The following is a 21,848-nucleotide window of genomic DNA, read 5'->3' on the forward strand; positions in this document are numbered from 1 at the left end:
GCATGGCTGGGGCCTCTCTCAGGGCTGACTTTGCACTGCTGTGCTTAGGGGAAGGAGACTTAAACACTAGCTGTGTTTTTTTATATGGCCAAAATTCAGATGGGATCATTTGGGGACCACTGGATTAACTCAGCTGTGACAACCCTGGCTCCCACAGCCTCCCCACAACCTGTGTGGGACCCCTCCCACCCCACCACTCACTGGCATCAGCAGTGGGTACAGGGGGCTTCTTCCTGCTCCCTGAGCCCCCCATTCTGCCCCCTCTGCTGCACGAGGGCTGGGCTTACACCAGCCAGCCTGAGCCTGTTTGCTCACAGGGCTGATGCTGCCCCTTAACAGCATTTCCAGCAATAAAGGTGCCTGGGTAACCAAGCCAGTCCTGGCTCTGGGTTATTGTGGTGATCTGTCCTGCTCTGACACACAAAGGGCTCCCTGGCACACAGCGACCTGGCTGTGGCAGGGAAAAGAAATATCCTTCCTTGGGGCCTGGATCAGGATCTCACTTTCTTGAGCAAGTTCAGGCTTTTCTGACCCATCTTGGTGCCACCACGTAATGTCAAAGTCTTTGAAACCATGAAGAGACAGCAGCACCCACTGTTAAGATCTGTGCCTGGAGAAGGCTGAAAATGCCCACCGGGATGTGACCCTGCATCCAAAAGGCAGGTCCAAGTCACCATGGGGGTGGGGAGGTGAGGGCACACAGAGAAGCACAGCACCATAAAGGTGAAGAAAATGAGTCATGAGCCAGCAAGGAGGGAAGAAACAAGGCTCTGTTTCCACCAGGCACGGGAAAGTTGGGCCATGATTTCCCTGCTTCTCCTCAGTTTGGATGGAGCTGGATGGGGTCTGTGCTGGCCTCATGCAGGTCAGTAAAAGCATTTGCTCATTCTAAGAGGAACACAGAGATTTCTTTGAACAAAGGACCTCTCAGCACCACGAGCTGCCTGTCCATCCCCACGGGAGGAGGGACACGACACAGACCTGGTCTTGCCTTTCCAATACTCAGTTTCAAGCAGGCAGCGCCCAGATTAGAGGGTGGCCTCAAAACATTTAGAGAAAATCAAGTTACCAGCAGTGATTAACAGCTGTCAAATGTCTAATAATAACAGGTACATTTTTAGTGCATTTAGAAATACCAGGGCTCTCACCTCCTCACCCTGGGCCACAGAGATCCTCAGCAGTTCTCAGCTTAATGTCTTTATTGGCTTTTTTGGACCACACATCCCCTTAAAGTGTGGGAAGGCAACATCAAGTAGGATGAGGAAAATTGGGGCAACTTTTTAAATATTCGAGATTATTTTTTCCTCTAAGAAATATTCAGTTTTGCAGAGAGTAGAACTGAAAAAGCCTATTTTTTTTTTTTTTTAATGACAAAATATTTTTGGTCTTTGGTTATGTGATGAGTTCTTCCCATCTCACCCCACGGATCCTTGAAGGTAACTTTTCATTTAAATTTATAATGCTGATGTTGATTAAACAAAATAATGCACTTTGAGAGCTGTGACTGCATCTCTGAGCTTGGCTCTGAGAAGGAGTGGAGACACCCACACTGCCAGATGCAGCCAGCTGGGCACCCCCAGGAGGAACACATTTCGTGGGTAAGCTTATTTGACTTCACTACTCTGTTTTCAAGCACTGAAGTGAAACAAAAGAGAAAAGAATGATTGGGGAGGGGAAGTCTGAGAGGTCTGATTGAAATAAAGCAAAGTTGTCTCAAAACATCTTGACCTTTGCTTGTGTTTTCTAGGAAGACGATGTAATTAGCAGAAAAGAAAAATTAAAACCAAATCAATCAAAAAATGAAACTCCAGCTGAACAGGAGCACTGTGCAGGCTGGTTGTGGCAGCAGGGGATGAGTTGTGGTGTCCTAACAAGAACACATTGCTCTCAGGCTGTAACCAATATCCAAGTGCATTGGCAGCAGATGTTATTAATGATGCCAATACATATTTTCTTATTAATCTTCCATACTAGGCTTGTGTCTATCTGCAAATGATTATCATTCATTTTCCTGACAAATCTATCAAGATCATTTATTACTGTTCGGCAAAGGATCTTCTTTTAAACAAAGATTAATAACATTGCATTTTATTTGGCTGGCTGAGCCAAAGGAAATGAAATTAACAATGAGCCCTACAAACATGTCATCACTTTAATTTACCAGAAAATATTTTAAAATGTTATTTAAAAGAATATACGCTGTGGTGGGCACAGTTTATTACAAAGGAAAGGAATCAAACCACAGGCATTTCAGCAGGGTGGGGAGTGAGCAAACAGGGCACTGTGAATTCTCTGGTTCCTTGCATTGGAGTTCTGGAACAAGGAGGGAGAGGCACCCACAGCATCTTTGGCATGCGTGGATGGGCACCTGCCCAGGGGAATTGCAGCTGGAGGTCTCTGTTCCTCAGTTAAAGTGGGTCCTAACCAGGATCCCAGCTCTCATTCCTGCAGGGAGCACTGCCCTCCCTGTGTTCCTACCGAAGGGAACTCCACCAGGGTAAAGCTGGTGGGGCTCTCAGGGAGAGGAGGGCACAGGTGGGCTGAGTGCCAGCACCCTTCTGTACTTGTGCTCCCCAGGAGGAAAAGAAACAAACTCACTAAATTTACATGGTTGTTTCCTTTCTTCTGCACTCACTTCTAACTTTCCTTCCCCTCTTTTGAGTAAAATAAGATAAAAATAATAACAACAATAATAACAATAAACATACACAAAGAACCTATCAGAATTCCCTTCCTACTTTTACTGGTACAGGTCTAAAATCCTTCCAGGGGAGCAGGGAGGCCTACAGACATCCAGTGGCTCTGTAATTCCTGCCTTGGGATCCTGTACCACACCTGAAGCCACCTTCATGCCTTCCCTCCCTTTGTCTCACAGGCACTCCCAACACCTCTGCGTGTCCATCTCCAGCACAGCTCACGGGTGGTGACTGAAGCGTGTTCCATCTGCCACAGGCTGGCACCCAGCTGCCAGTGCTGCCATTCCAGCACAGCCTGAGATCTCACCAGCAGGAGCTGCAATTCCAGGCAGTGCAGGATCACAGCCCTGCTGTCCAAGCAGGGCCAGATGGCACCACCGTGCCAAGGATAACAAACAGTCACTATGTCCTCAGAGCCCGAAGCAAAGTCAGCCTGAGCTGCCGAGTTGTTGCCATTTCTGATTCCCAGGAACAAGCTGTCCCCAGAAAAACTGCAGAGAGGCTCCTGGAGAGGGCACTTGAACAACTGTGAGCCGCAGGATGTCCCTTGAGGAGTCCCTGTGCCACAGCAGCAGGGTGGAACAGTGCATACATGTGTGCAAAACAGGAACATCTGCACACACAACACCCAGCTCCTGCTCTGGGCTTTCTCTGCTGGGCTGCCATGGGGCTGCTTGGCAGCACTGGGGAGCAGGCACTGGGATGGAGATCATTGGGAATGGCTCCTCTGCCACTCTCTGGTTTAGGCTAACCCAGCAACTTCTAATTCTTAATTTCTTTAATTCTTTATTTCTATGGGAAGGACCAGGGCAACTATTTTAAGAAGTTGGTAATTACTGCAGCCTGTGTTCCAACCAGAAATGCTGTTCTGTGACTTGCTCCTGTGGCTTCCACAAAAGCAGCATCCAGTTTAATATGTGAGACTCATAACCAGCTCACACAGTGCAATAGTTCACTTCAGTTTGAAGAAAAAAAATATTCTGCTGGAAGCACAGCAAGTAGCAGTGTCAATTTTTCATTAACCTACAGCCACTGTCTCTGTAGACTTACAGCTATGAGTAAGATTACAGTTATAATTTTTTATGGTCCCTAAGGGAAGGGAAAAAAAAACTTCTCAAAACTTTTAAGGTCATTAAAAATCCACCTTTAAATTGGAGGTAGTTTCAGTTTACTCTCATATTTCAAAATCAAATCTTAGCTGCAGCCTCACATCAAAGCAGAAATGTCAGTCGCTTTGTTTCTACTTCTGTGAAAGAAGTTCCAGCTTATACATGAGTCGAATACCAAGTAAATAGATTTTCCTGGGAAACAAAGGCAGCTTTCTTTTGTTTGTTTTAAACATATGTAAATAGAGTCCCAGGGGCTGAGCTGCCTGTCACTTTAACTAGGTTCACACTCATGTCACTCCAGCTGGTGATTTCTGACCGACCTCAGGTCAGGACTGCAGAAGTTTCCCTCCCCACTCCTCCACAGCCACATCAAGCAGCTGCTCGTGCCCTTCCCCTCCAGCCTCACACCTCAGCAAAGGGGAGGCAGACTAACACGGGTTCCTTTTTTGCTAGTTTCTTATTCTTTTGGGTTTGGTTTTGGTTTTAAACTGTAGTTACAGAATCACAGAAATACTTTGGTCCTCTGTCAAAGCCAGAGTGAATGGTCCTGAAATCTCTGGGCAGAGCAGAGCAGTGCCTGGAATCCCTGGATACTGCCAGTGACCAGCTGGGCTGTGCCTACACACCAGCCATGGATCAAAGGCTGATGGCACCCACTGGTTCATGGTCAAGATGATGGGGGGCAGGGAAGAAACAGGAATGGATTGCTAAGAAAAATGACCTTTTTTGGGGTTGTGTGTGTTTGGTTTAGCAAGAGGGGACCATCACTCCTGGGCTTCCTCTTTTCAGTACCAGGCACTTAAAGAGTGGAGTGTGATCCTCACAGAGCCAGAAGATGCCAGAGGAGCAGGATCCCTCCACCTGCTCCTGCTGCAAACAACACTGAGGGTAGGCTTTGATCCTTGTACGAGCCACACACTTCAGAGATGGCCTCAATGGTTCTTGTGGGTCCCTTCCAGCTCAGAATATTCTGTGAAATCGACTCACTTTCTTTTTTTTCTTTTTTTTATTTAAACCAGCAGATCAATGCAAAATCAAGCACTTCATGCTTGTCATTTCCAAATGACTCGGGTTATATCTCAATCTTCAGTGAGGTTTTGGGTGTAAGACTGGGTAGCACCGAGGGATGCATCAATTTATAGGCTCTGCAAAAGCCACAATTAAGGAAAATCCTCAAATACACGAGAAACCTCAGTTTTGATTGGCCACGTTCCCATAACTTCTTGATAATTCAACTCGCTCGAGTATTATTCAGTGTTTTCCTTCTCCCTGCTTTTTTTATCTCTTGACAAGTTTACAAAGAGAAGAATGGAGCTGAGCTGAGCTGCATTCCATCCAATCTGCTGCCTCCACAAACAGCAGAGAAGCTAAATGAAGCCCAGAACATATGGCACTGTGCTGACAGAGCTCCCAAACTGGTTCTGCATGAGCAACAAGGAACATCTTGAAACGCACAAGACATATGTGTTTTAGGAAGAAGATTGAAGTGTTTCATAATAAAACAGGACAAAGTGAAATACAAGTGCTGTATAAAATTTTAATTAAAAACTGGTTTTACCCCTCAACGTGAATATACAATATGTTTCCCAGATGGATTTCATATTTAAGTATTATCTAAACCAGAAACATAAATGAGACAAATAAAGCCTTCAAAAATGGCACAGAGGCTAAAATGTATGTAAACACTAGATGACTGTGGTGAAAACAAGGCAGGCAGGGAAAGCAACCTCTTAGCAAGTGTTTACTACTGGAATCCTGAATGAAACAGTTCCTACAGCTACAGCCAGAGTAGCAATACAAATACAAGCATTAGAATTCACCACCACTCAGGGATGCAAATGGTGCCTTTGTTACTCAGGAGTTGTCCAGGCTATTTCCTACACTGATAATTCATGGTATAGAAGTGCATAATTCATGGCATGCCAGGCATCGAACACTCTCCTCTTCTGCCCTGCTGCCAGGCTCCCACCCTGCTCTGTGTGAAGCTCTCTTCATTCCATGCCATCAGCTCCACAGGGTTATGCAAAGGCCTAGCCACAGTACAGAATTTTTGTGCTGTCTCCTCAGGAGCAGTAAATCCTTATGAACCAGGAGGGATGTTGTTTTGCAGCAGCAAACTCCTTTCCCCGAAGAGGTGAGAAGGTGGCTCAGATCCCACTGCTCAGGCTGCAGGGAGTTCTCTACTGGGCCAGAGGCAATCACCCAGAACTGAAGGGAAATGCACACCACGAAAAAGCACAATCTCCACATAGATCAAGCAAAGAGAAAGATTACAGTTCCTTTATGCTGCCATCCAGACAAATTATCACCACACTTCAGAGAATTTCTCACAAAGATAAAATGGGAACAAACCCCATGCCTTTGGCAAGCCAACACTGATAAAAGGAGCAACAGCCACATCTTTGAAGGGCTTTGGTTGATGATGTTTTGAATTCCATCGGGAAAGCAGCAGTAATCAAGGGAACTTGTGCTTAATAGCTCTTGTGCAATGGAAAGAGGAGTATTGGGGGTTTCAATCACTTCCCTGCTGCATTTGTTGGACCTGAAAGGACCTGGGCAAAGAGCAATTCTCTGCTGCTCCCAGAGACATCACCTAAGGCAGACACACCTTCTGTCAGGGAGGCAGCTCATCAAGACCGGCCCTAGAAGTGCTGTCCTCTCTCAGCTTCAAGTGTTCTCACTGGAACCAAGAGGCTCAATTCATTGATTTGAAAGTTTCCTCAAATTCCTTGATTACTAAACAAATCTCATGAGAAATTCTCAGCATCCTGATAATGATCACTCCACAACTACTGAAGTAATTAACACCATGGCCTTTCCTGTGACCCAGAGATTCCACATTACCAGATTTACACAGCAAGAGACCACTGCTAAAAGGCTGAGAATTTTGTTGCATAGTTCAATGTTTCAGAAAACATTTCAAGCTTAAAAATCGGGAAGAGCAGAATTATGTACCAAGTTATTCCTTGCACATGGAGTGGTAAGGCAGAGATTCCTTCCAGCGTTCTCTGACAAACCCATGGCACACTACACAAAATTTTCCACTGTCACATTGCACCCTTTGTTCCTGAGGAGAGAATGAGGATAAATGATGTGAGAGATGTTAACAGTGCTGGTTAGTACACAGAGCAAACAGCACTAAGGCACCAGGATGAAAAAAAAATATATTTTAAAAAAGATAAAAAAGATATCATAAGAGTAATCAGTGTGAGGATATGAACCCAGATCATGCAGGAGACAGAAGCTGAGCAAGATACCAACTGCAAAGATTAGCTCCTAAGAGCACATGTAGTAAAGCAGCTCATTATCTTTTCTAGCCCTCTCTGATCAAGATAGAAATCTATTAAATCTGATTAAGATTTGTTTAATAATTGTCTGATTAAAACATAATAAACCTGGAAAAATTAAAATAAAGCCTTTTTAGTAACCTGGAGATGAGCTGGGACTTTTCAGCCAGGCTTCCATAAAATAATTTCTTTAACATTCACCTCAGGATCCCAAAGCACTTCAGAGTCATTTAATTAAGCTTCAACAGAGCACAAACTCCCCATTTTACAGCTGAGGTAACAATGAGAAGGAGTTTGGAAAAGACTATTTAATACTGAGCCAAGCTAAATGTTCTGTTATTTTACCCCAAAAATAGATTCTGAACAGCTCCAGGTAGATTTTTTCTCCCCTGATAATTTTGGCAGCCTCTGAAGTAATAGTAAAATTCAAACATGTGATGCACAATCTAAAGAACAGCCTTCATCACTTCCCAAGCTGCTCAGCTTTGGAGCATAGACACTGTTCCCCATCTATCTTACAAAGCTGCTCCTACCTGTTCCCATTATTCCAGCCATCCCTATACTTCTTATCCTCAGTGGAGCAATTTAAGCTTCTCTTCCTCCCAGTCAAAAAACTTAGGTAGGGCAAATCATTAAAGAGTTTGACATTTTTGCCTTTAATTCACATCAGGTCAATGACTTAGTGATTTCCAAAGCAGCTACTGTCAGCCAAGGATTTGCATTTCTTCTGAACACAGGCAGGCAGTTTGTCTAAAGCCAGCCCAAGATCCTAAACTGTACCAAGTTATTCATAGGAGAGAGGGAAGGGAGCAAGTAGGAAGCAGAGTCTGACTCACTAAAATGAAAGTGATTAAAATATTGCACTGATTGCATCCTGCAAGCATCACTGGATGCTGAACAGCTTTTGGTGAGAACACTCGTGGGTTATAACAACTTGGGGAGGGCAAGACAGACACAGACTTCACAGAAAAGCACCAATTCACTCCTCATCTGGCCCATTATTGCCAGATTTGAGTAGGCAGCTTTCCTTTAGGAGCTAAAACGACAGGGGTGGAATTATGCCATCCCACTGTCACTGGAACTTTGTAGATGGCAAAACATATGGAATGAGCACAGAAGATGCTATTTAAAGCTCCACTCAGGCACCTAGAAATTTGCATTTGAGAGAAGGGATTTAAATTGTATTAGAAGGCAAGGTGCACTAAACAATTAGAGTTTATTGCTGTGTTGGTTCAGTGCCTGAACCTCCACTTCTCCCAGGCTGCAGGGGCAGAGCAGCAGCCGTACTGAGAGCTGGGTGTGCTGGCAGGGCCACCTGAGCAAAGAGGGAAAGGGAAAATGCTTCTGAAAACAAAGTGCCTTGAAGATTTTAGGGATGGATCAGAGCAATTTGGGTCTGAAGTCACATCCCAGAGGAAAGTTTTCCATTTTCCAAACTGGATTTCCAGCACAGTGCTGGGAAGACAGCACTCTTTGCTGTATCATGGCGTGAGCTGTGGAATGACTCTGACCCAGGAGAGGAACATCTCCTGCAGCAGCTGATTCAGAGAGACACTGAACACAAATCTCCCTCCCAGCTGGAGCAGGGCCAAAGACAGAGACTGTCTGCTCCAGTTGATGCTATGCTGCAAAAGAAGGCTACACTGAGAATATTTATACTGGTCAAAATTCAATAATGACCTTTTTTTTTTTCTCCCATCCAGTTTTCACTTTTGCTGAAAAAAATTTAATCTTTGATGAGAACTGAAGGTTGCCATATTACCATATTCTTCCTTTTTTAGCTAGGGGAATCAAACAGATATCCTCCAGCCATCCCTTGGACCCTTTGAAAGCACCACCTTGCTTTTTTATAGTGGCTCCCAACCTTTCTCATCCCCTTTTGTATTCAGTTCATGGCAACATATGTCCTTCGTTAAACATACAGGAAAACCCCACAACAATCCCTCAGCATTCAGGCCTTCTCACACAGTGAACAAACAGGGACTGAAATCTGCTGGATTGCTGGGGAGGGAAAAATCAAAGAGGTTTCCTATGTCACGGAGCCAGATCAGGCCAAAGGGGAGCAGCCAATCTTCAGAAGACTAACTTTTACTCAGCTGTGACACTGGGGAAGGAATGCACAAGAGAATATTGAATGAAAACTGCAGGATACCAGGAGAACACTGAATATTATGGCTCAAACACATATAGGAAACTGCAAGAACCTTCAGGTTTCAACAGATTAATTTTACACCAAAAGCTTGGAAAGCATTTCTCAGAATCTGCCCTGCCTATTTAGGATCTACTTCAATACAGGTACTCCTCTGAGCAAGAAGAAAACTATTGCTTTGTGGACTAACATGGGGTCACTGGAGAGAGCAGTGAACACCAGGTCCTGGTAGCACAACCCTCCATGGCCTCCATGCCTTCAGGGACACAACTTGGGAAAGTTCTACTTTTCCTTTCTGCAAGAAAAAGTGTCCTGGTACTTCACAGAGTGACTCAGCACTTCTCCATAGCATGCCCACAGAGGGTGCCACTACTGCCCTCTGAAAGCACTAATGTGCTAAATGGCAGCAGGGACAGGAAGTTATCAGTGTTAATCCACTTCAACTGGTCCAACAGTTACAAGAAATAGAAATGTCAGTATGTGAGACACTTCCTCTGAGAGTGCCCTTGCCTGAAACAGCAGCACACAGCCCCCCCACATGCTCTCCCACCAGAGGAATTGCTCACCAACTGCTTTCTCAAATCAATTATGTTGTCTCAGCATTAAAGGAGGGAAGGCAGAATAGACTGACTTTGTTTATGTAGGCATGCTGGCAGGTTCCAGTCATATGTTGTGCCATCTGTACTGCTAGCTTTATCCTCTATCTAATCACAACAGGTAAAATGGCATCAGTGGAGCTGCCTCTGTTTGCTCAGAGAGGGAGGCAGCCAGAACAGGCATTTGTTTTTTCCGCATTCTGGAGGGAAGCAGGAGATGGACACTCTTGCCCTTTCAAAACACTCAGCTTTTCAATGGATGGGCAATTTGCCCTGGTCTGCTAATGTGGGATCTGCTCAGTGCAAGGCTGAAAAGGTTCCATCCCTGGGGAAAGCATCGAACTGCTGATGAACATTTGGTGGCCTTTAGCAAAAATGAAGTGATTGCTGCCAACAGGATCCCAGCAGACCCGGAAGGACAGGCTCCAAATTAGGTGGGATTGTGATGCAGGAATTTCAGAAGGCCTGTACAGAACACAAGGAGCTTGCTGGCTAGCTCTGGTCTTTCCCCCTGCGCAGTCCTTTCTTATTCATATTTTTAAAATGACAAGTGTATTGGCAAATGTCATGGCTGCATTCAGGAGAACATGGAAACGTTCAAATGCAAAGGCTGTGTGAAGATGACCTTTCATCTCACACAAAGGCTGCTGGGCTGGGTGGTTTTCTTTTAAAATCTCACAGTATTAGAACACTTGTGACTAAAGGTGCTCAAAACCACTTCAAATACATGCCTGTGGATCATACAGTACCAAAGTTTGTGCCATTCTCCAAAATAAACAATTCAGAGGCAACTGTCTAGAAAACAATTCTCTTTGTCCTAGGTGGGTCACTTTTAAACCAGCACTCACATTCACCTTCTCCTTTGGGTCCCCTCTCTGACCAATGGAACATATTGCTTCTTCAACCAATTCTGTTAGAATTGCTAAATGGATTTAGATACTTAATGAGAACTGGCTGCAGCTGAAACCTGAGTTGATGTCACACAGGAATATGCAGCAGACCTATTAGTCTTCAAATGACTCCATGTTCAGAGTCTCAAAGGAGCAACACCATCTTGCTTATCTGTGGAGGGGATTTTTTTGTTAGGGATTATTTGTTTCTTTTTCAGGGGGTGAATGATAATTTTATTTCCTTTTTTCAGCCCAGGCCAAATCCCCATTTCTCCAAAACCCTGCTTAACCATAAGACACCTTAAAAATAGAGTACAAATGTTGTATAAAAACAGGTTTAGTTGCAAATATTGTATACTGTGTGTTTTCAGGTGAGTTGCTTTCAGGAATGTGTTTTGTGGTCTGAAACAGCACCAGCAGTTTTTTTGTACATCTCTCTGTATATTTTTGCGAGACTCTCCTCCAAGATTGCTCTGTGAGGCTTCTCTTTGTACACAGCTGCAGGACCACTATCCAAGTGAACAGGAGCGTTCTGCTGCACTGGAGAGCTGTCAGAGGAAAGAAGATAAGAAACAATGATCAAACCAAGATATGGAAGTGGAATCAGTGGCACAAAAACAGCAGAAATACCAATGCAGAGGTGCTTAGCACGGATTACCTTCCACAAACCAAAATAAAAACTGCACTGCAGCTACTTTTAAGAAATAGGAACCACCCCCCACCATGTTATTCATTCACACAAATCCTCCCCCACTTATCTGAGTACACTTTGTAATGCCCCTCAAATAGAATTAATTTTCAGAGAACCTACAGTAATTTTGCTGTATTTTTGCAGCCTGTGTGACTAGGCAAGAGCAACACAGTAGGATTTTTGTGTCCTTTGAAGGTGAAATTGTAACCACAAGCAGCTATTTCAATATGAAGACAATCTATCAGGGGGATATTAAATTACTGTGGTTGCAGCTGTAAAGTGCTCTATTGGAAGCATCATGGATTAAGTTTTCTACCAAATATATTTTGATATAGTGGCAATCCAGGGTTACTTCCCCACCCCATCTTCTGTGTCACTGTTTTAATACCAAACACAAATACAGACTCATCTTTCAGTTGCTTTGAGAAATTATTCCTTAGATCTATGAAGTAAAATTTATACTCTGCAAATCATTATGAAACACTGACAAGTCTGAATAGTTTATATCTCAACATCATGACTATCTGCTTCCTCTTGATACTTTCAAAACAAAGGTTTGTGTCATGTAATTAAATGAGCAATTTCCCTGTAATAAAGCATGAAACAAGAAGCTCAAAAATCATCAGAAAAAAAATACAACTGAGCTGACATTTTTCACATCTGCTCAGAGATTTAGGCACTTAAGACACTTAAAAATTAGGACTGAGTTATCTTCAGCTTTTGCAAATGTTCTCTGGGTAATGAAACTGGAAATGTGAAGTTTAAGGTGACCATCTTCACTTAGGAAATGGATTACATTTTACAGGGAAGCTTTACAGCTTCTTATATACATGTAATATATTAATTATAGTGTCTTCTGCAATCAAACCAGTACTTAATACTTCATCTTCAAGTTAGTATCAGCCAACATATGACAAAATTGAAAGAAACCTTAGGCCACATCCATGAATACATGTATTCAGCTCCATCAAAACACAAGGATTTCATCTGAAGAACAGAAAATGGGAAGAAGAGGAAGATGTAGGATCAGTTTTCTAAATTCACATCTCTAAGCATCTACTGTCCCATGGGGAAAAAAAAAACCAGAAGGAACAGCTTTTGCTTTTAAACTTCTTACATTCAAATGTTAGGGTGATGCCAACCTACACCAAATAAAACAAGACCTCTTGTGTGGCTCCAGTATTAAAAAGAGAGGAAGGCTACTTTCACACTTATTCAAAAAGGCTCCATCATTTAAAGTCAGTCAATGGCATGGAGCAAATTTAAACCTGTTTATCATCCCGCGTTAACTGTGCCTCACGCTTTGGACACAAAGAAACCAACCTACCAACCAAAATCAACAGAGCAGTTATACAGGCCTCTGTCAAATGCAGAGAAGTCAATACCCTGGGGACTCATCAATAACTGCAGTTTCACCTCCTCCTTCCTGCAGTTTGTGGTACCTCATTTCTGATGGACAATTCTCAGGCCAACAGGCAGGCACAGCACATGTAACTATACAACAAACAGCTCTGACACTCGTTTCCTTGGAATCCATTTCCAGCAGCAGCTTTGTGCTTGCCTTTTTTTCTCCTAAAAGCTCAGACACTTGAAAAAAGCTATAGAGACTCTCAAAATCCAACACTTTAATTGCAGTAAAGACTCAAAAACCAACAGTAACTTCTACAAGTTCCTTATTCTGGTACTGAAAAAGACATAAAAAGGCTTAATTTTCCCTTCTCTTTTTGGAGGGGTGTGTGTGTTTTCATGCATTTCCATTAGCCAGCCCTTGTGCATGAGATACCTGGACAAAGCTACAGCCAAGTTAGGGAAGATTCCCTCTCCTGTCTCAACTGGAAACCAGCTGACAACCTGAGCTAAGCAATCTGGGAATTACACTCACAAATCATATTAACAGCAGGATTTCTGCACGCAACTCCCTGCTCTGAAATACCTGTCATATGCTTTTGTTCCCTCATACATCTCCTTTAAGAGTCCCAGAAGTTCTTTTCTGAGTGAATCATATACTAAATATTTCACAAAACACAGACCTTTTCCTTACTCCCAGTGGTTTTCAATCATCCATCTACTTTACTGCCAGCATTTGGTCGACAGTAGCCTGTCCTTCCATGAACTCTGTGTCTGTCCTTGTATCCTGTTTATGAGCACTGTGGCAAACACTCAGCAATCCGACTGTCCTCGAGGCCTTTATGTCTCACCCCCAGTGCTGCTGGCCTCTAAACCCAAGGAGCAGTCCCTTCCCAACCCGAGTGCCACACTTCATATCCCATCACTTCAGCAGTCGAGTATTAAGGTTTATTTTCCGTTTTTTTCATGGTCTGCAGTTTCAGCATAAATCTCCAAGTCCCAAAGCTGCCTCAAAACAAAAACTTGCGCTTTCTCTCTTACAAACACATCCTAAACAATTTAATTGCCCCAGCTGTCAGGACAAAGGATAAGGGAGCAGAAAGGCTACACAGAATGCAACAGTGAGCACAGGTACAGGAGACACAACTGCAGCAGCAACTTCACAACCATATGGAAATCAGAGTAATCCCTTGCATAGAGGGGATTACAAATCACAGGGATTTTTAAAGAAGCCAGCAAATCAGAAATGAACTTTTTGGAGCTTATAAATTTCAAGTAGAAGTTTGTTATGGTACCCATATTGAAATACCCTCCTTTCAGGGGTATACAGTGGTGATTTGGGGTGCCATTGTTAGAAAACTGTGTGTATTCAACCAGCAAAATAAAGCCCTTTCTAATGGCAACACCTCTCAAGTATAGCACCACAGTTCTAGGACTTCTCCCTTAATATAAAGAAAACCAGAAAAGCCATAGGAGCCCAAAAAACACTTCCAATACTTAGTATCTTTCCTCCAATAGGTATTCAAAACATTGTACAAAATACTGTGTGCATACACATAGAAATTCAGTATTGGTAACTTCTACTACAGAAATAATCAAAATCAATTTAATTGGTATCTTATAAGTAAATCATTCAAATTAAACCGTGGTGTCATGGTTTGGAATAGGAAGAAAATTTAGGGAAGTGATGCAAAAGCTTTTTGTGTAACTGCCAGTCTGTTGAACTCCTCATGTATGTGAGGAGTACACAGAGTAATTAATGTGCATAAACCAGGTTTTTAAGATCTCAGGTTTCCAAGACAGTGCCTAAAATACAGCATGCTGTATCACTAAACTATACCATATAAATTTGCTGCATTTTTTTTGAAAATGCTTCTCTTTTCCAAATATCTGTTTTGCAAAAAAACCAACCAACCAACCAACCAAACCAAAAAACACACACAAAAAAGGACAATCCAAAAATCTCAGCCTCAAACCATATTACTAAATAAACATAAATTTATTTTTGCACTCCCATAGTTGTAAGGAAAAAAAAATAACCAAGTGATTATTTTAAAAGTGACATTTGCCCTCTGGTTGACAAATTCCAAAAACTTCTGCCCAAGAATCATTTTTATAGCCAAGTCCAGTTCCAAACCCAGTGTTTTATGAAGACTAAGTTACACAGTGCCAAACAACATCAAAGGCATAATTATATTTAACTCTATTTTGCTTTTAGGTGAGAAAGCTTAGTATGAGTAACACCTCCTAAGACCTTTTCCCTGTGCAATGTAGGACAAAGCTCAAAATGGGAAGAGAAATTTGTAGCTAAATGTAAAGGGCAATATTGAGTATGACTGTTTTGTCTCAGTCAGAGAAAAACTCCATACCTGGTCCGCAGCTCACTCACAGTTAAGGGCATATTATCTGAAGGTTCTCTTGTCTGAGGCAAATCATCCTAAAAAAACCCAGAAATCAAATTCTCATTAGCTTGGTTTCTGATTACAATGATCTCATTTCAAAAATACTTTCTTTCCATTTAGAAGACTATTAAAGTGCTTACATTTCTTGGGGGAGAAAGGGACAAAGTGTAATGAGCCAAATGCCATTTATGAACACTTTTAATTAAGTTCAGTACAATTCAGCTAATAATTTTCAGGTAATAAACTGGAAAGAATTTACAGACAGTGTAGATCTAGAGAACTACACAGACAGCAGAAGCTTCAATAAACCCCAATAAACACGTTGGCAAAATACTATGAAACCTACTACTTACTGCTTTGGTGTTTCTTGCAGAAAAGGGGAAAAAACCCTAAAACTTATTATGTTATCTATTTCATGTGTTTTACAAGGCAGAAGCATTCCACACATCTCAATTCTTGAACTTCATATCCAAGGTTGAGCACATGCTTATTGAACTTTAAAAATAATCTGATACACTTAATGACCCTTCAGTCAGGTATTCTCAGTTGCTAGAATGCAGTTTTACCTTCCAAATGCTATCTAGACATTAATTAACCCAAATTTGCCCTCTTAAGTAAGAAAGAAACAAAACACCCATGTGGAGGGAGCCAGCTGCTCACCTGAGATGGGAAGGCAGAAATTCCAGCACACACAATCATGTTCACTCTACTCTGAAGAGCAAAGACCTTACTTAAGGGGTGATATTAAGTGATGCTTTCAGCACAAGTCAATTGCTGTAAGGATTACTAAACTAAGTCATCTTTCATGCTATAGGAGAAATAATTGGAAAAAAGACTGCAGTAAAAATAATCACACTTGCTGGTAACACAGAACTGGGAGAAAAGACAATAAATATAGTGGTAGATGGCAATAAGATGCAGAGCAAGCTGAACAGCAGCATATGGGTGAGGAAAAATCTGAAAGAATTTATTGTGGTGAAATACAAGGTAATAAGTGTGTTTGTAAACAGAAGAGCTCTCTTCCTTCAGCAGTCATAGACTACAAAGCACTGAAGAGGAAATGGGGTACAGTGGTAAATAAAATTCTGCAGCATTTGCCAGAGGCAAATTATGTTCTGGAAAGCAAAAGGAGATGGAAACATTACAATACTGTCCCAATGTCACAGCAGAAGGGTACAGTGGACACCCCAAGGAATCTGCAGCAGAGCTCTAGTCACACTATTTTTGTAGAGCACTATGAAAAAGAAATTTTGGAAGACACAGCTATATGCTTCTGGGATTGGTTATTTAGTATTAGGCTCTTTGGAGTGAAACAGAATAAGAGGTACTTCTTAACCTTTCAAAGCTTGAAGAGGATCTAGACTGGAGCCAGAATCTGCTCACCACATTGCCAGTACACTTGCTTTACTACTCCCTCACTTTCAAGATGACCCATTTACCTCAGCCATCCACTGTGCAACACCACAGCCTCGATTTTGGGCCATGTGGGGAAGCACAACCAATCCTGGTGTATTTTACAGCACTCACTGCAAGGAGAACTGATTATTTTTCTTTTTTCATCAGGTCAGCTGCTGTTAGCATAGCTTTCACGAGGCAGCTCTACACAACTATGCAACACCACAAGACTTCTCTGTAGTATCCTTCCCTTCCTTTTGCTCAGTGGAAGAAAATAGAGTGAGAAAAATTGTCCTTTGCCAGCACTGGTTTGATGAGGTTGGTAATTAAAGACCCTAATGGCTGGATTTTTTAGGGCAGAAACACCATGTTTGCAGAGTCTTTTTGACTGTATGGAGGGACCATGTAACCAATCATCCAACTCTCCTTATCATAAAGGCATGGTTTGAGGAAAGCAGTCAAGAACCACTGGAGATAGTTCAGGCTGTGCAAGTGTTCATTGCTATGAACACTATCAGGAAATCCAGTTTGTTATCTTAAGTTCATTGAAACATTAGGGGAGCATTTGACATGATTTGTACCTATTCTGCGTGGCTGAAACATAGAAAAATATCATGGGCATCTTCTATTTGAGAGGCAGCAGCTCACAAAATCATAACGTTCATATAATAACTGGGGAGGTACAGTATGAACTAAATCAGTCTTAGTATGCATGACACAAGATTTTTCTGAGTTAAAAACAAAACCCACAACAACTAAGGTAAAAGTGAACATTGAACAGAAATGAGAAAATAACCAGATTAAGTGAGAATGAGGTGAGACAATGAGCTGCCCAACATGGCTAAATCTGGAGACATGAATAAATAAACAAACAAACAAATAAATAAATAAGGATTTCAGAGTGAAGACAGATGTTCTTCAATCCATCTTGCAGGACTGGATCACTTCTGCCATGGGTTTCCTGCAGTCGGTGGAGTCCCCCCATCCCAGCCAGCACAGCAGTGCTGCACCTGCCCTTGCTGTGGGGAATGTGATGGGGGGACATCAGGGCTCCCAAACGTTTTATCCCACTTCCCACCGATACAAGGAACTGCAGCTGAGGGGAAAGGTGGACAGCTGGGGACAGTAGCAACTTAAAATTGCACCAACATTCAAAAGCAGATTTCTGTCAACATTCTGTTTTCGAAGGGAGAAACTGAAGAAAAAAAGATGCCTTTCTCCACTTTGGGAGACTTATGTCTCTTCTACCCCATCAATAACATTTCTGAGTTAGATTGCCAGAGCTCCTCATCATCTTAGACCATAATCATCATTATGATCATTGTATCATAATCATCTCTCATCCTTACAACCTTTCTATCCTACCTTTCTTTTGCCTCACCTCACACTCAAGATTCTAAATTCTCTGCAGATGAACAATCTTCTTATTCAGCTGGTATAATGCTCTGGCATTTTTTTGAGAAACTGTTTCTCAAAATCACAATAGGAAAATTTTTTGTCTGTCTAAAACCACACCTCAAAATTTCATCCAAGGTAAAATATTCTATTCCTGGGTGTAATCTCATTAGACAAAGAGCTCTGTTCATTGATAGCCAGGTAATTAAAGGAAAAAAAGCACACATCTGAAGAATAATATTAGCTCTAGAAACAGCTGGATACATGCAGCTGCTGATGTGCAGCTGCACATCATGCTAAGCCTTGATGTTCTACACATCTGTAACATTTTTTGCTTAAATTGGGAGTGGAGAATCAGAATATAGAAAAACCCACACCCCAATATAATTGCTCTCAATAAGCCATGGGAGAGTTGCCTGTACTACTTCATAAAGGCAAAAGATAAGGAGGCTTCTGAAATCAGTGTGAAACAGTTGAGCTCACACACCAAATCCATATTTCTACAATCAAGGCTGTCCCAAAGGACAACATTATAATAAATCCAAGACTGTAGGCACAGTTCTCTTTTTCAGCCATTTCAGAGAAGAGAAAGGATTGAGTTTGCAGTCAAACTTACAAATATGAGGCGCTGTCTAGCACTGTGTGTCCTTAAAATATTTTTCACTCTTTTATGGATCTCATCTCCGTTTGCTGGTGAAGGCCATCCAGTGCTAAATCTGCAAGAGGAAGAAGAAAAACAAAGTGAAGAAATATTTTCTTGTTGAAAAACTCATTGATTCAGATTTCTTTTTCATTTTAATTATGAACCATGCATTACCTCCTTCTACTTGGAACACACACAATGTTTCAATTTTATTCTTTTTCTCCTCTGGGGTACAAGTAAAGAAACATTTCAAAGCAGTGCATAAACAGTATGCAGCCACAACACCAACAGAAGATTAAAAACATTGAAAATGTTGATGATTTTGTAACTTGAGTAATATTTCTGTAATGTTTGTGTGGTCCCTACAGAATAAAAAAAACTATACTATTCCCAGTGATCAGGTATCATTTGCCTCTCTTTAAAGGAAGTATTGCACACATAAAGTTCCTTTCACTGGAATAAATCTAAAGGAAGGTAACCCCAATGCATGCAAATTGGAAAACACATGGAGTCAAAAACTTGCAATTGCAGTCTTTATTTCACAAGAGGAACTGAATTTTATGTTTTGTTGGGTTTTTTTTAATATTAAAAACTAGGTAGCTTGCTTGGTATGAGTAATTTAAAACAAACAGCTACTTTTGGATTTTACCTTGTTATATTTTGAATTATTTTTTTCCACTTCACTAAAAAAAGCCCTTCTAATCATTCTCAGAAGCTCATCCTCCTGAGCAAGTTCAGAAGCTAACAGAAATTTCATATCAATAATTAGTCTCTTAAGGGAGGCAACTAAGATTTTAAGAATAGGATCGTTTACATGCCAACCATGTACATTAAAAAATACATTAAGAATGTATTTTTTTTAAAGAGACACCAATAGAAGGAAAGAATAACTGGAGGAAAGTTATGAAATGCTTACTTACACAAGCTCATCACACTGGAAAGAAAGAGAGCACCAAATGAAGATTGTGCATCTTCATTTCAATGTTGCCTACGCTCTGAGAGCTTGACTTGGCACCCAGAAAATCCCAGCTCCTGATGTGGTATCATGCTAATGTGAGCATGGGTCACTGGGCGAGCTGTGAGCTGGCACAGCAGGCACTGCAATCTCAGCTACTGAACAGCAGCCAACAGCAGCACTGTGCTGCCATTCCCTGCCTGGATCAGGAGCACCAGGAACACTGACATGCTTTGGTGGCTTCCCAAATTTGATGCAGTAGAGAAACAGCACGACTCTGAACCCTGAGATTCCACAGTCTGCTCTGTGAATCAGACTGGGACTGGGAGTGCCAGCTTTTCTGCCTTCCTCTCTCCCAGTTATCACATTCCCTGCATTATCCAGTCTGTCACTCTCAAATCCCCAGTCTGATTGTGCCTGGCTCAGTTCACCTTCACCAAACCTCCAGAAATTTCAATATGGCTAAAGAACTGCCCAGCTCCTTTCAAAAAGAGCAAAGCAAGTACACAGAGAAAGCTTCAGTGCAAAACAAGCAGCCTGGCAATGTAAACATTAATGGAAGCAGGATCCCAAAAGTGGGAAGTGCCAGATTATCCTGAAGGTTGCAGGCAGGCAACCTGCATAGAGTTCTCTGCAATCTTTTGGATAATTCTTTTTATTACCAGAGACAGAGACTGAAATAGAACTAGAAATTGACCAGTTTTCTGGTTTTGAGTAATCTTCTTCTATTTCTTTTTATATAAGCAATTTATTTGGATTCACTTATTGTTGTTTGTACGCCCAAAATATCTCTCTCTTGGTTCTAAACAGCACCAGTATTTTCAGCTTATTTATGAGTTTCTTTAAATCAATTCATCTACTTGAAAATGCTTCTATTTTTCTTCAGGAAAGGGTGCCAAGAAATGACACAATGTTGGAAGTATATAACATATAATCTATATGGGGATGTATTTCCACATTTCTAACGATTTTATCGTTGTTTATCCTTGGATCACCACAAGCAGGAATTTTCACCAAATTGAGTACAGCATTCATATTACTATCCTGAGAATTTTACAATTAATTCCAAACCCAAGAGCATGTATGGCAAATTGATACTGTGCAGTTCTTTTGCATACTAGAATCCAGCAATCTGTTGCACTAAAAGATTTCACATAACTTCTAAAAGAAAGTAAAATGGTTTGAGAATTTTGTTAGGGGAGAAAAGCATTGCCTTTAAAGAAATAAAAGTGTGAGTCCCTTAAGCAGAAAGGAATGTTAATTTCCCTAATGCAGTCAAACCCCATTTGATGTACTGCATTACAATGCATGTGCTCTACCACTTGTGTTTTGAAAAAAAAAACCTCTTTTTTTTTTTTTTTTTTTAAAGAAGAGAGGAAAGGGAAAGGGTCTGCAGTGATACTATCATCTCATGGCTTCCCATTAGAATTTACAACATTTACTGATATTAAAGGACCTCTGAAATACGTGTTTAAAAATCTGCATCCTAGATGCAGTAAGAGTGAGTCATTTCCCACTTGACAAATAAAAGATAGAGCCATGAAGTCATGGCATTTTCCCTTATTTATACAGCAGCTGCTGTTCTGCCAACACTAAGGTTGCTTGCTCTGGGAAGTTGGAATAGATTGCCTCTGGGAAATAAATTTTATGAAATTCGTATGTAAGACTTCAGGTCATTGTTATTAATCGTAAATTTACAAATATCTTTGGAGATAAATGTATTTACTTTTGGGAAAAAAAAGAAAACCCAGCTTGCTATTGTATTCAGTTAGAAAATACATGGCTATGTCTGCAAGATGATTTAAGTACTTAATTCAAGAACTATTAAATTCTTTCTCCAGGTGATTTTATGATCAATCCACTAGTGTGCGCTGTGGTATAACAAATGTTGGCCTCTCACACAGACCCCAAACTTCATTTACCAAAAAAAAAAAAAAAAAAAAAATTAAAAAAAAAAAATCAAAACCTTAAGTGTGATTAAAAATGGTATCAGCTTCTTTTAAATTAGCTTTTCTAGTATTTTTATTGTCTAATTTTAGCAACAACTATCAGGTCTAATCCACGTTTAAAGAATAATATTAATATTTGCCAACTGAAATGCAACTAAAATAAAATCATGCCTGAAACACAACGACTATAATCTGAAGTGAAACCTTTTTATGATATTCTAACTCTCCTACTGGAAATACTTTATAAAACAGGCTTTATTGTACAGCTTCTGGGAGTATAAATAAAGGGATTCCATTTGCCCAAAATCACCAATAACAACTCTTTAAAATGACCAGCTACTTAT

At 41.3% G+C, this 21,848-nt stretch overlaps 1 protein-coding gene and 1 long non-coding RNA gene across 3 annotated transcripts in view; both read right to left on the minus strand.

Moving 5' to 3' along the window:
• Positions 1–5,322: 5,322 nt before the first annotated feature.
• LOC128811821 (uncharacterized) lies at positions 5,323–9,366 on the minus strand. The gene is made up of 2 exons (XR_008438488.1): positions 6,761–9,366; positions 5,323–6,013 (listed from the first exon to the last, which is right to left on the minus strand). It is a non-coding gene; the product is annotated as an uncharacterized LOC128811821 (long non-coding RNA).
• Positions 9,367–11,046: 1,680 nt separating this feature from the next.
• SPATA6 (spermatogenesis associated 6) overlaps positions 11,047–21,848 on the minus strand; it is a 36,268-nt gene continuing 25,466 nt past the window's right edge. Inside the window, exons 11-14 of one of the 2 annotated variants that reach the window (XR_008438333.1) lie at positions 18,574–18,673; positions 15,135–15,202; positions 12,349–12,405; positions 11,242–11,275 (exon numbers count right to left, since the gene is read on the minus strand). Coding sequence is in view for 1 of the 2 variants with exons in the window: in XM_053985021.1 (XP_053840996.1) it covers positions 11,110–11,275; positions 15,135–15,202; positions 18,574–18,673 (334 nt within the window). In the remaining variant the exon portion in view is untranslated. Of the gene's footprint in view, positions 11,276–12,348; positions 12,406–15,134; positions 15,203–18,573; positions 18,674–21,848 lie in introns of both variants that reach the window. The other variant, XM_053985021.1, reaches the window with a different exon arrangement.

The sequence above is a fragment of the Vidua macroura genome, chromosome 9, assembly GCF_024509145.1.
Source record: "Vidua macroura isolate BioBank_ID:100142 chromosome 9, ASM2450914v1, whole genome shotgun sequence".
NCBI lineage: Eukaryota > Metazoa > Chordata > Aves > Passeriformes > Viduidae > Vidua > Vidua macroura.